Source organism: Pygocentrus nattereri, chromosome 2 (assembly GCF_015220715.1).
Source record: "Pygocentrus nattereri isolate fPygNat1 chromosome 2, fPygNat1.pri, whole genome shotgun sequence".
Taxonomy (NCBI): domain Eukaryota; kingdom Metazoa; phylum Chordata; class Actinopteri; order Characiformes; family Serrasalmidae; genus Pygocentrus; species Pygocentrus nattereri.
Window position 1 is genome coordinate 24,115,854 of NC_051212.1, and position 15,309 is coordinate 24,131,162.

The window sequence follows — 15,309 nt, forward strand, 5'->3', positions numbered from 1 at the left end:
CAAAACACTCGATCATGATTATTTAGTTTGTTTCTACAGGACTAATTATACTTTCGCTGTAATTAAAAAATGCAGTTGATCAGTGTTTGTAAAGTACTAAGAATGTCCACGATATACTTAACATTAAATTGTTAATAAATTATTTTTTTTATCATATTACCAAGAACTGGTCACAAAATCTATTTAATAAAATGCAGTTTCCTTTTCAGACATGCAGTCGTTCGCGCTTATTTGCTATATTTGTTTTAATACCAGTTTTAGAATTTGCTTTAGTTTATGACAAACTTGCAGTAATTTTTTTTCATTGCATAAGGTCAAGAATTCCCAATGTAGACGCTGTTAAAGTAATATTAAATGTCATATGTGGAATATGGATATGTATATCACCTTAGTACATATAGTGTGGAGTGTGGAGATGGTAATTGTACAAGTGGAATGATTTTTTTTCTGCTTTTTTTTTTTTTGTTTGTATGACCAGGCAGAGTGTCCTCTCCTTGTATCCCTCCTCAAATTGAGCCCTAGATGCTAGATAGTAATTCCTTTGTCTCCTTGCCTTTTTTTTTCATCTGTTCAATGGTGGTGTTTAGATCAGACTTAATCAGTAGTTTCCATTTCTGCTTCTCTTTTTTTTTTTTTTTTCTCTCCTTTTTTCTTCTTTTTTTTCTGTATTTGTGAAACCAGACAGATCTTGTGAGTTTCAGGCAGGAAGTATGTTGGCTGTGCCTGCCTTTGTGTGCAGGCGTCAGTCACGTCAGTTTGATCTTTTCACAACCTTGTCCAGTTTCTCACCTACACAGTTGAACCGAAACCTTAATGAGAAACTCCCATGCGTTTCCCTGCTTTCAAATAATACCCCTTTTCACACGTAGGCTCACTTTGTGTATTCACTGGCCTCACTAGATATAAACACACTCAAAAAGATGCCAGCCTTCTGCTACCATGAGTAATGATGTTCTTCTGGGTGAACAAAGGGAAATGAAAGTGTTGTGAAAGATGGGTCACCTTTTTAGCCTTGCTTGCTCAATTACTGTGCTATTCTCATCCTTTAAAGATGACTTCTTGTGAGCCGTTCAGAGGCTTTCCCATCTCCAATTCAATTATCTATAGTTGTTGTCTCCATCCTAGAAATCAACTCTGAAATTCTAACGTTATTACTGGTCTGGACAAGTCGTTAGACCCTGCTGTACTGATTTTTTTAAAACTATGCTTGTACTGGTGTCATAACCTCAGCTGTTACATGCCACGTTATCCCCAAATAGAAGTGCTTCTGGCTGCTTTCCTTCGTATAAAGGCAGTAAATGGCTAGAGGTGTCTTTGTTCTCATTATAATTGCAAGCAGTACACAGCTTAATTGTGTTGGGGGCGAATCAGGAGCACAACTTTTTCATTAAACGTTTCTCTTTTAGAGCAGCCCATGTTTTATCCCCAGCTTCAGAAGCAGTTCTTTGCCAAATGTACCACAGACATATTAAGCTATTTGTTTGCAGTATCAATTGTCTGTCTCGCTTTCTCTCCTCAGCTAACACGGATGCCCTGAAGGCCATGGTGACTGAGAACAGTATAGACTCTGATGGGTAAGATGGCATTGCATGCATCAGTACAGTATGTACTTAAAACCTCTTTGAACATATGCTTCCTGGTGGTAATGGAGTAGAGCAATAGTGTTTTTTAGCCATTAGAATTCATTTATGCAGTATCGAATGGAAGACACTTAATTGTTATGCAAAACATGCTCATTTTCTAGGTGATGACTCTTATGGCCACAAGGTGGCAATATAACCTTTTAAAATGGCAACAGCTTAGAAGGAAACACATCATTTTGGGTTTCTGATTTTGCTGTATAATTATGGATACGGTTCTTATAAGTGTTAAACTGGTTAGAGATTGACTAGAGTTTTTATGTTGACTTGACTATATTCCCTTTAAAACTCTTTAGTCTCATGAAAATAATGTTATAGTTATAAGTGAGGAATCAGGCCTACATATGAGCCCTTGCAATTGAATGGGTTAATACTGTAGGCATGAGATTAACATGCAGGCAAAAGTATGAATATTGGTCTAGTAACTGAAGTATGAGTTGGATCAGCATGGTTCAGGACCATTCTGCATACTTTTCTTTCTCTAAATGCAAAACAACACAGGCAGAACTTATGCATGGATATTTTCAAGTCAGTCATCATGCATTGTGATGGCTTGCATCAGCCGCTCATATAATACAGCTGCTTATTTCCATCCATTGCATGTCAGCCTGAAAGTGAATCATCCCTGCATATGGCCTTAGAGACTGCTCTTGACAATCTCACAAACCGATACTAAGAAATGTCTAATTCTCCTTAAGGTCCTTTTAGCCTTGACGCCCTTTCAGATATTTTTCAATAGACTTGTGGGCTCTTTGTGAGTTGTCCACCGCATCAAGGTCTTTTTTTTTTTTTTTTCTTCTTATTTTCTTTTCTGGACCTCCGTTCTCAAGCAAAGTGCAAAAGGAAGCCTGTGCGTCCTTGAGGAGTGAATGCAGGTATATAAGAGTGTGGTGGAAGGGAAGGAAATTTCAGAGGAGAAAGAAGGGCAAAAACAAAAATAAGCTAGGTGAGGAATGAAAAGGCTTGAAAGGAATCTGAAGAAGATGCGGTTTTCAGGGGGAATTCCACCCATTTTCAAACTTTCTGAATAATTCAGTGGTTGAGATGTAAACAGAATTATTCAGATTAGTTTAATGTGAAGCTTAACTGTAATTTCTTTAAAGTAGTGGTGATAGGAACCAGCAGCTGCAATGTTGGCAATACAAATATAGCAAATTTATTTATTGTTTAAAATAAGTAATTTAATGATGAGACAATAATGTTGAGTGATAATCTGATAGTCTGACTTCTGTCACCACTGCAAGTGTTTTGATAGAATGTAAAATTTCATATAACCACTCTGAATGACTTACAAAAACGGTTCATTGAGAAACCATTAATTGAAATGTTCTTTAAGGAACCAAAACTGGCGGTATTGCTCCAAAGAACCCGTTTTGGGTTCTCTGGGAGAATAATCACATGCAGACTAGGGCAGATGGAAGATGCCGTTATTAGTGCAGTATGGAGAACAAATGAGGGACAGCGAGAAACAGAGTGCATGGACGAGTGGAAGGGACAGATTAGCTGCAGGATGGGGGTTTCAGAGCAGCGACACTGGGCAGACCGCTCTCATTTCCTGGCTGGCTGTTGGCAGAGAGCCAGAGGAACACTTAGAGAGGTAGTAGGGTGGAGTCAGGGAGGCACAGCCAGATGGAGGTGGGGCAGAGGGGTTGGGCTAGAGTTGATTGATGGGTGAGAGGGAGAGGGAGAGAGAGGCTCTGTTGTTGGGCATAGGGTTATATCATTCTGGATGCTTTACATCAAGGAAAAGTGGATACACCTTCACTGTGGTGTCATTTTGCCCAAGGTGTATTTAAGCCAGTGCAAAAGACAAAAGCCTGGGACACACAGCTTAGAATGCTTCTAATAGCTAAATGAGCAAGTTTTGTTATTTGTTATAACTTGATGTGTTAAAGATTTTATATATAATACAGTGCTGTCAAAAAGTCTTTGCCCCACACCCAATTTGCTCTACTTTTGCTTATTTGTCACAAATGTTTCAGATACTCCAACTAATTGGACTAAATTGGACTAAATCAAATTAAACCTAGATCACCCATGCCAAAAATCAATTGCCTCCCTAAACTTAGTATTAACGTCTGCAAACAGATGCTTGTGATGACTTGTTATAGTCTTTTACCAGATCATCACACTACCACCACCATGTTTGACTGTTGGTGTGATGTTCTTATGGTGGAATGTTGTGTTAGCTTTATGCCAGATGTAACAGGAACCATGCTTTCCATAGAATATTATCTCAAATTCCACAGAATATTATCTCAAAAATCTTGGGGGCTCATCTAGATGTTTTTAGGCAAATGCGAAATGAGGCTTTGTGTTCTTTTTGGTCAACAGTAGTTTCCACCTTGCGACTCTCCCATGGATGCCAATTTTGCTCGTTGTTGTTGTGGTTGGTTGTTTGTTTGTTGTTGATGATTATTGTGGAATCATGTACATTGACCTTAACTGAGGCAAGTGAGGCCTGCAGTTCTTTAGATGTCCATCTGGGTTCTTTGTGACCTCCTGGATGAGTTGTCGATGCCCTTTTGGTGAAGTTTTTGTTGCACAGTCACACCTGGAAAGGTTCACCACTGTTCCAAATTTTCTGCATTAGTAGATAATGGTTGTTGCTTTGGTTCTGTGGAGTGTCAGAGCCTTAGCAATGTCTTTGTAACTCTTTCCAGACTGTTCAGTCACTTTAGAACGTGCTGCTTTTTGAGATCTTCTGGCCTGCTTCACATTGGCAGACAGGTTCTATTTAAGTGACCTTTAGATTCAACAGGTCTGGCGGTGGTCATGCCTGGGTGTGCCTAGTGAAATTGAACCCAGTAATCAGTTGAATTTGGTTAACTGGTTGATTTAGTAGCTTAGAGGGCAATTAATTTTTCATATAGGACCAGGTAGGGCTGAACAGCATTTTCCTTCCACATCATTTTGAGTTTACCTGGGTTATGCTTGTCTAATATTAAAGTAGTTTGATGAAACATTCAAGTTTGACATATGCAAAAATGGAACAAATTGGAAGGGAGTACATCACTGTATGTGACAGTACTACCTTGTAAAAAATGCCTCACATTTTATCACCTTGCTGTGAAGTGACTTATCAGCACTCCAACCTTAGCAGTTGCAGTACTGCGTGGGGAGAGAATAAAAGCAGCATTTACCAGCATTTCTGCAGCAGTCCTGTTGAGCAGAGGGCAGAGACGCACTGCAATTCACAGATGACAGTCTTTTTTGATTAACATAATATGGGGCTGAAATGTGATGAATCATAGGTGAGCCCAAAGTTTAGGGCCTACTAACAGAACTTTCAAGAAATGATGCAACTAATGTTTTAAATCTCTGATACATGCACTCAGTGACTGGGATGAAACCGTGGGAGATGCAGTTCTAATGCACATCTGAATGCCATCAGCATAACAGTGAGGTACAAGACCATGATTGTGAATGATGTTACCTAACGGACCAGAGCAGTGGATGACTTGTGTATACGTGTAGATAATTAAGTGTTGCCTGTTATTTCGTTTGGACAGAAACCAATCAAGAGCTAAGGCAGTCATACCTGTGGGTTAAAAAAAAAATAGATGTCATGATTTACGATGTCAGAAGCTGCAGTGAGCCTGGGAAGGATGAGGGTGTAAAGAAAAGCAGTATCGATATTAAGTAGGAAGGAAAGAGAGTTTTCAAAACTTTCACAGGTAATGTATTTGAACTCTGAATTGCTCATTTTCTCCAGGCTTACTCTAGACACCCTCTAGACTCACACCTATCCCTGCCCACTGTCATGCAAGTGTGTTAGGATCCCTCTTCCTCTCCCTCTCCCTCTCCCTCCTTCTGCAGGTGGTCAACATATTCCTGATCAAATATTGCCAAGCAAGATCTATTACACATATACTCCCATGCTGCAGTGTCTTGTAGTGTATTTTAACATGGTGTGTTTTCCTCAGATAGTCAGCAAAGCAACAGCACAGCATCTCCACTTAAGTGTTAGTGGAAGGAGAGAAGGGAAGAGAAACAGAAAAGGCTCAAATAGTAACTTATGCTACTCTCCAGTGTCCTAACACATGAGATTCACAATGATATTAAACCTTACAGATGATTTTCTAAATAAGCAGTTAATTGAAATTAAAGTTCCCAGAATTTCCCCATATCCCAGATGTCATCAACAAGACATACTTGGTGTCTGAATTTTACTTTTGTAGGGTTTGTGCTGAAGTTACAAGGCTAATGTAGCTAAGCAGCAACAAAACGTATGTCCACTAGTCAACATCATACAAACTATGCGCCTAAACCGCACACATTAAGTTCAAAGCACATTAATTTCGTGAGTGATGTTAAATTGACTTGCTTATGTGGGTTCTGATGTTGAATCTATACTACTGTTATTGTCAAAAAAAAAAAGTAACAAATATGTTTTATGGCCATATCATTGATTACATTTTAGATAAGGTACATTGGACATGTAATGATGAACAAAAAAATCAGCAAAAAAAAGGATGAACAAAAAAAGACCTCAGTAAATGCAACAAGCAAAGTGTATTTGATGCTGTTGCTTCTAGTATTGTTTTTATCTTGAGCCTCCTTCTCATTTTCTTAATTTCTAATATTTTGTCCCTTTGTCTGTTTATGTTCGATGCTACTCTAGTGCTCCAGTGACCCCCACATCACCCACATCACCCACAACCCCAGTGTCACCCGGGGCTCCACCCTCAGCGGCTAAACACACCTGTAACCACCTGCACACCATCGGAGGAATCGGGGGGCAGAAGAACATCTGCAACCGCTGCAACCACAAGAAATGGCCACTCATGCGTCGGGGCTCCAACAAGAAGATGGACCGCCGCAGTCACATTGGAGAGGTCACTGTGCTGTCAGTGGGCAGGTGTGTGAGAGAGGATTAATGGGGGTGTATTTGCAGAGGAGGGATTGCGTGTGGGAGGGTGTGTTATCCCTGAGATTGTGTTGCTGAGTTGTTTCTGACTTGTTCATTCAGATGAATGAGGGTGTATGTCAGGGTCATGCTCTCCTGAACGTGGAAATTAATTCCCTTTTATTTGATTACCATTCCCACCGTGTGAGGAGGTTTATTTGTGTGTGTGAGTGTTAGGGATGCATCTGGAGAGCAGGCTCATGCAAATATGCCCATTCTAAGCAGTGTTTGTGGTGCTGGCTGATACATGGGAGTATATATGCGTGCATAAACCTGACGGGACAACCTTTAAAAAGACCAATATCTTACATTTTTCTAGTGTTTTATTATTTTCTCCTGAGGTTCACTTGGTGTAGGTTTTTGTACCAGCAGTCATTCACTTTCACCTGCCATTTTCTAACCCCATCCAATCCAATTCCAAACAGAAAGCAGTTATAATATAGACATGTAGGCTTTACAACATTAATTGGGTTCATGAAAATCTTTAAAAGACATCACATAATCAATATTGTAATACTGTAGAGCCCAATGTTTTTGTTCCACCTCACACTGCAAAAATTGTATCTGCAACCATGTGCATTCAAGGCTTTTGCTTCTCTTTAAATGACATCATATAATTTATGCTTAGGTGTTCTCTGCTGGAGAGTAAGTACTTTACTAGTTGAGCACTTTTTATTTGTCCATTCACATAAATGAAAATTTATATTAGTCAGACCAGCTTGAGTGGGTGTGGATGAATTTCCTAATTTAATAACTATTTATGAATTTTTGTTTATGTATTTATTTGTATACCTGTGTGCTTATAAATAGGTATATTACTGGTGCCTCTAATGGTTTTGAGCTCAAATGGTTTTTAATAAAACTTCAAGGGGAATTCTGCAACTTTTCTGCATAATTAAGTGGTTAAGATATGTAAAAAAAAAAAATTCAGAATGGTTTGATGTGAAATGCTCCACTCTAGAGAAAATGGGAGAATTGTTCAGTGGTAATGATAGGAAGTGTTTAATGCCTGTAATGTCACAGTAAGTTTAAAAAAAAAAAAAAAAGAGTGTTCTGATAGTTTTGATGTGAGGATTTTGCCCAAAATGTGTTTCTCAAATGCTGTTCTTGGTGGAGGGACATATGCAGGGCATTTTAAGGCAAAATAGAGCCCAAAAAAAGATCATTATCTATATTACATCTTAAAGATTCATTATTCATATCGTATAGCAAATGAAATGGCTATGTTTGTGTTGTAAGCATCGTGACCCTAGTCCCTAGCGCCACAACTATACAGAAACCGTCTTTTCCAAGTCTGTACCATTGCACCTTGAAAACTGTGTAATTAGACTTTCTGTCAAACCAGTGCTTTAAAAGTTGGGGATGAATTTCAGGTTCCGTGTGACCAAGAGTGACCCCAGGTACCCTGTCAGACGCCCCCTGCTGATCACTGAGCCCAACGGGAGTGTGCCGACATCTCCTGCAAAGCCGGAGGCAGGCCCACCGAGCAGCAACACACCCCCACAGTCTCAGGTGAGCTCCACAGGGACGCACACAGGTAGAGTGTGTTTTGTTGGAAAGAACACATCCTTCTGTGTTTCTGATTAAATGGCCAATGAGTCTAGATACAAAGTTAGAGTGCTAGAGTCTAGCATTCAAAAGTTTTGAATCACCTGCCGTATTCATTTTTATTTTTTTTTTGTATACAATGATAACTTGTATAACGTGGATTTAAATGTTGCACCTATTTGCGAAAAGGTCATTTTAGATGCAAAGAAAGAATGTAGTAAGTAAATGTAATGTAATCCATGTGCATCCCAAAAATATAAACAATCCCCAGAGCCAAAATAATCCTGGCTGCTCCATCTTTGAGGAAATATAAAAAGCTTATATTAACACATGACAAAGCTTTAAAATTTAAATGGTTGTGCATTGCAGGCTTACTCAGGCCTTCAGCAGTATGCACAAAACCTTTTGTGATTTTAGTTGTTTTTTCCAGTATTTCAAGAAATCTGTAAACAGGATGTTATTGAAATGATAAATAATATGCTGTAATTATCTGCACTGATAAGCAAATCATTATGGCCACAGATGAAGCAAATAACATTGATTATTTCATAACAACAGCACATGTCAAGTTCTGGAATATGTTATACATGTATGCGAATAGCCGGTTCTCGTAGTCTGCATGTTGGATGCGGGAGAAATGGGCAGCCGTGAAGACCTGAGCCACTTTGACAGGAGCCATATCTTTATGGTTAGAGTGGGTTTGAGGTTCTCTGAGACAGCAAGTGGAAGTCTGGTCTGATGAGTCCAGTTTTCTTTTACTACCTCAAGTGGACAGCCAGGTGTGTGTGCAGCGTTCATCTGAGAAAGTGTTTGTGCCAGGGTGGACTGTGGGAAGAAGACAACCCACTGGAGGGCACGTGGTGCTCTGGACAATGTGTGAGGTTGTGGCCTCTCAGCAATGACCTCTTTATGCACACTGCACACATTGTTAGGAAATAGTTTGAGAAACATGACAGAGTTTGTAGTGTTACCCTGGCCTCCAAATTCTCAATCCAATCCAGCATTTGTGCTGAAACAAGTCTGATCGCTGTTGGTGGCACTTCACAGCTTACAAGACTCAAAGGATCTGCTGCTAATGTCTTCGTGCCAGATACCACAGGGCACCTTCAGAAGTCTCAAAGAGTCTTGGTGCCTTGGTGGCTCGTAGCTGTTTTGGTGGATCAACAGCATATTAGGCATATTAGGTGGTCAAGATGTTTTGGGTCATGCTTGTATCATTCAGGATAGTTTTTAAAGTTCTGCTGCTAGTTTTTAAGGCTTTGAATGACCTTAAAGCAGAAGATTACATAATGGAGTGTCTGTTTATGTTTTGGAATGTAATCTAAGATCTGCAGATAGAGGCCTTCTACAAATACAGAAAACACGGAGAGGCCTCTTTGTTATTATGCTTCTGAACTGTGGAACTCCAATCCACCTTTTTATTGGACAGTCAAGCTCAGTGCTCACTTTTAAAAAGCATCTAAAAACATATCTCAGCATTCAATTAAAAGTCTACGTTTTGTAGTATTTATCTTCAAATTTGATCTTTTTCATTTTTGTCTGATTCTAAATCAATACTAATATTTTTATTAATTCTTTATTAATGAAATTGTGTATTTGAATTCAAAGTTTACCCAGGATTTGATCTCCACTTTGTGTGTGTGTGTGTGTGTTTGTATTAATTTAATATACCTTCATTCTTGGTGTTATACAGCTTTCACAGTAATTTTAAAATCTTCTTCAGCATTTTGATCACATCAGAAATGTCTTAATATTTATTTATAGCTTCCTAGCTGTGAAGTTGCTAAGGAGACAATGGTCTGCAACCAATTGGGTTTTATATTGTTAAAAACTTTTGTTTATTATTTCAAACTTTTGAATGCCAGTGCAGGTATTTTTGTTCTGAACTGGCAGCTCAGTGTATGCAAGAGTGTGGATGAGAACATGTGTGTTTGGGTGGGTGAATGAACAGGTAAGTGTGTGTATGTGTCTTGACTTACCTGTAGACAGTACACTTGTGTAATATGTGACTTTTAGAGAGGAATCATTTGCTGTTTTTATTTTTTAAGGCGGAGGTCCCTGTGAAAAAATGACGTGACTGAAGCCAAAGGATCTGCTTCAAGTACAGACGACTAAAAATTTTAAACATGTTTTATACCCAAAATCACACTGCTGTCGCAGCAGAGAGGGACCGAGTCCTGTACTCCGAGATGATGAGAGTATCAGGAGTGCGAGAGAGAGGTAAAATGGTAGAAATGAGGGGGGTGAAGAAGAAGCCTTTTAAACTGAACTGCACTATTACACTCTACTCTCCTGCCACTAGAGTGTGTTTGTGTATCTGGAAAATGATGAGGAACGTGTACAGTTCATTGTAGTTTTATCACATCACCATGCCAACACTCCCTTTACAAACACATCATCTTTAACCATGATTGGCGTCAGTTCATCCTTGTTAATGACCACAGGTGGGTTGATTAATCTCTGGTCAAAAAAATGTATTGATCATCTGACTCAGTGGGTTACTTCCAAGAAGTTGAATTGTTTTTCCTTTTGGTTACTGTGAAGGACAAAAAAAGCACAAAAAGGAAAAAAAGACATCAGACCTCAGACACAGTCTTGGACCCATAAGATGGACTACCGCCATTACACCTGTCTGCCATATGTTTTCATCTTCATCTTCATTGTCTTCATTTTTGTCATTGTAGGACAAACTCTTTCTGCCTTAAAATAAGTATGTTAAGTGTCCTCTTCCCTTATCTAAAGCCAGCTAACCTTATCTATCTATCTATCTATGAGAAATAATATCCTCTTGTTGGGACAGGAATAGTTCCAATCATGATTAGCACTCTGTATTTTTCTGAACATCTATGAAAAACCAAAAGATTATATTATAGAAAAAAATATGCATACATGTACATTTTAAAAGGCTTTGCAAAGAAAATTATGTAAAATATTTTATGTATAATATCATCATTGAGCACAAAGTGGCCTATCTAACTGCACCTTTGAAAAATAAGAGATTCGTTACACTTACTGGCTGCACTGCATTGCACTCATCTTTACAACCTGCATGTCTTATCCACCATCATGTGCTCGTCAACATCATGTGCTAATAAAGTGACCTAATTAATACAATATACAAACCCAAAATATAGGTCTGCCTGCATACTATAGTAAGTAGGCCTGTTGCTATTCTGTAGTTACTCAGACACGAGTGTTTTAAAATAAGCTTCTGAAAGAGTAACAGTGGCCTTCTTATTATTTAGCCAAAATAAATTTGCCAAACCATTTATTATTTATTATATAAACTGTATGGAAAAATTAAGATTAGCCTTTTTTCGTGTAACTTTGTTGTTAAAATGTCACCCAGAAATTACACGAGTTAGTGGTTTATGTTCATAATCTAATTTAACCCGTTGCAAAAGTCTGTTTTACCCTTGATATGTCCAGTCTTGTACAGTGGCATATTATTAGTAATGTGGACTTACGTGACGAAAAACTTGTATCCAGATATTTTGTGCCAAAGCAGATATTTGGATCTCCATGAAACACATTTTTCAGCTCCGCCCCCGGCCAAAACAAACAACAAAAAAATGTCCTAGTCAGAGTGACCGTTTGGGGGTATTTAGCAATATTTACCAATTACCAATGAGTACATGATAAATGGTCTATATTTATCTTTTTTTTTTTTTTTTTTTTCATAGCCATTTTATCTTTTGGGGGTGGGGGTGGTTGGGGGGGGTGATGTATTCCTGAATTCATTCATTCATTGGTATTGGGATGATTATTGACTATTTTAAACAGTTTAAATAAATGCAAAGTGTTTAAGAATGGACAAATGGAATGGAATGTTAGAACACTAATAAAGTTGTTTTGCACTGTTTAAAAAGGCCATGTTCATGTTATAGAACATTTTGTCTTAATGGACATTTTTGTACCCACAATTTATACATTAAAAAGATTAAAAGGTAACTTGGTGTGTGATGCAGTCTCTCTATTCCAGCTTTTCTATCATTTGTGTCCTGCAAGATGGCACCCCCCCCAATTTACTTCTTGAGCACCAGGAATGCTGGTCCACCAGGTTAATCGACTGGGTACTATGGGTAATAAATGACAGCTGTCTGTTAATGGGTCACCAGAGTGGTGCAAAAGACCTCAGAAACTGGCTCCTTCCCAAAACTCAAACACCAAATGGCTTTCTTCTCCAAACCATTAATCCACCTTTATTTTTGTACTTCAGGGAATGTGCATCCATGGGATCTCAATGGGAAACTTATACAAATTTATATTGTGCATCTAGGATGGGTATTTTATTGACTGTTCCTCTTTATTGCTTATACATGCATATATAAACTTTCTATTGCATATGCATGCATTTCTTTTTGTTATTTACTGTAGAACTTCCATGAAAACCATCAGTTCACATTACTCACTGACCAAAAGTTTTAAGTAACTAATTAATGTGTGGAGTTTGCATATGAGCAGCTCATGAATGGTTAACAGACTGTAATGTATTATTAGTTCGGAGTATTTTAGGACCTGTGAATTATTAACTCCCTCCCACATGGACCTGGAAGAGCCGCTTCACTCATTCTGACATTGAAAGCACACGTCCGAACAGTTTCTCATACATTAGCACAATTGATGAATGACGTATGAAAGTAAAAATAGGGATAATAGAGTATCACATTGCAATATTTTTATAGAGCCACAACCATAATTCAAAATGGGCATTTACAGCTTCTCATTCGCTTTTATAGTCCGCAGTAAGACGCAGTGTACACCCCTGTTCAGAAGTTTGGAATCACTTTTTTGTTAATCACAACTTTCGTAATCTGCAGTAACTAGAGGTGGCAGATGAATGGCTATAGAGTCAGGCGTATATCGGCAGATGTGCTGGATCAGGAGATCAGAGGGGGAAAAATAATGAATCTGATTTAGTTCTTTATTAAATGTAGTGTGAAATACCACGCTCACATTGTGTGATGTGATGATGTTAGCCGTGTCTTCCTTCCTGTGGGATAGCTGAGAGGTTTGAGTAGTTTTAGTATGACAGCCCACTTTTAGATGCTCGTCTTAAGTGCTTCCCTTAATGACTTTGTAGTTTTTAAAGGAATGATATCAGTATCAGTGTCCGCCAAAACTTTATCTGTCTCTACATAATGTATTTTTAAAATATACAAACTAGACACCAGTATTTTAGTGTAAGAAGTTATGATCAATCACATACTGACATTCTCGGTTTTCAATATTTTTGTCAGGTTTGCCATGAGATTTGTCTCCTATTTTGAAAACGAGGCTTTCTGGATAATTATTTAAATTCTTTTCATTTTCATCATTCTAAATATATCTAAAATAGTTTTTGTGGTGGTATTTTGTAGTGGTGTTATTTTATTTTATCTATTTATTTATTTATTTTTACTTTATTTTACAGCTTCATTGCTTCCCATTCTCTATTTGAATACTTGAAGTTGCATAACCTTGCACAGCACTAACAGCATCATTTTATACATTTCCCACAACAAAACTGGTTTTCTATTGAAAACAGCTGTTAAACAGTGATTCCACTCTTTTGAACAGTAGCATATCGTTGTGTCCAAAAGTTGCCTATTTGTGTTTTTATATGTGTTGACCAAATACACAGAATTCAAGTTTTATGTTCATGATCTATTTTGACGTTACAAACCTTTACCTTGATGTGTCCAGTGTACTGACTATTATGCAAACGGTGGAACAACTTCACATTTTCTGTTGTGTTCAGATCAGTTAAAGCAGCCAAAGCAGACTGGCTTCCACAAGTCTTTTCTTACTTGTCACACACACACACACACGATGTCATTGCAAGTTTTATTTACTGAATTTGACATCAGTTTCTTATTTTTCAAGACATCTTTGAGTATATACAATGCTATTTTAAAGTAAGTGTCTAGGCAACATTCATTGAAATGTCTGTGATGTAAAAGAATAAAATAATAGGCAAAGTGGAGAACAACTTGTCACTGAGCTTATTCATCATGACAGTAGTACGCCATGGGGCCACATCATAGAGATGTTACACACATTTGTGCACCGTGTATACAAAGCCACACTTTTGTATGAAGTCTGAACAAACAAGCACAAAGGACAGAACACTTCAGCCTGTTCTTATCATTGCCCTCATGGTGAAAGGCCTGTGGCATATTCAGTAAAGATATTAATGATAGCAGATTCCATATCCAGTCTTATGATTTTAGCCAACTGTTTTTTTTTTTTTTTGTCATTCATGTGACAAATCCCTACCTCTCTCTGTCTCCTTCTGTTTTAGAAAAGAACAAATAAAAAGATGAACCACAGAATGTTATGTGCATTAGTTACAAATCATGAAAGGCAGTAAAACTTAAAAAAAAAAAAAGTTTGGGCTAAAATATGAAGACAGGCCATGCTTTTAAAAATAGTACTTATTAAATGAAAGATTAACTTCCAAAAACTTAAAATATTTTCCAGAACTACTGTTTGAGAATCTGAGAAAATAGTACAGGTGATAATAGATTTTCACATTTATGTGTTGTACTTATATCATGAGAAAACCTATAGTCTTAAAATGGTCACAGAGTTCTTGAGTGATGCCATAGAAAAACTACTTTTGGTTCTCTGTGGAAAAACCATGTTTGAAAAAAAGATGTGTAAATGTGAAGAACTTTAAAGATTTCAGGAATCTTATCATGTAAATGACTTCAATTTGGAGGCTCTTTAAAAAGGGTTCTTCATACTTATATATCTCCTTTATAAGAGTGGTTCTCTCGAAAACCACATTCAGTCTTTGTGGTTTCCAGATGTGTGTAAAGTTGCTGATTGAGATATCTGGTCACAGTCATAAGAAAAAAAAAAGTTTACATCCACCGATTTCAAAGACTCATTAGTCCTTCATTTAGCTTCATTTAGTGATGCAGTAGTCAGAAAACTCGCCAGGCCTCAGTTAGATAACCTTAGTTTTGAAGTACTTTAGGTCAGCTACAGTCATTGGCCCAACTAAATCAAATGCACAAGTAACAATATACTAATTAGCAGTATAAATAACTCAGATTATACTTTTCTTATTAAAGTACGATTGAAATGTAGATGTAGCCTCTCTATCTCTCTAACTTCAGGCAGTTGTGAAGGGATAAGTTCTGTGTTTTAGCGGACATTGCCAGAATTTTCCCAGAGAAACATTCAAGACATTCAGGCATCAACCTTGTACCACCTTTTCCACTC

The 15,309-nt window shown here is 37.8% G+C and overlaps 1 protein-coding gene across 1 annotated transcript in view; it reads left to right on the plus strand.

The window, feature by feature from the left end:
* Positions 1-12,048, plus strand: part of rell1 (RELT like 1) — a 35,473-nt gene extending 23,425 nt beyond the window's left edge. The window contains exons 4-7 of the mRNA XM_017699646.2: positions 1,520-1,574; positions 6,265-6,501; positions 7,923-8,061; positions 10,146-12,048. Of these exons, the coding sequence (XP_017555135.1) occupies positions 1,520-1,574; positions 6,265-6,501; positions 7,923-8,061; positions 10,146-10,169 (455 nt within the window). The 3' untranslated portion in view covers positions 10,170-12,048. The remainder of the gene's footprint in view (positions 1-1,519; positions 1,575-6,264; positions 6,502-7,922; positions 8,062-10,145) is intronic.
* The last annotated feature ends 3,261 nt before the right edge of the window (positions 12,049-15,309 follow it).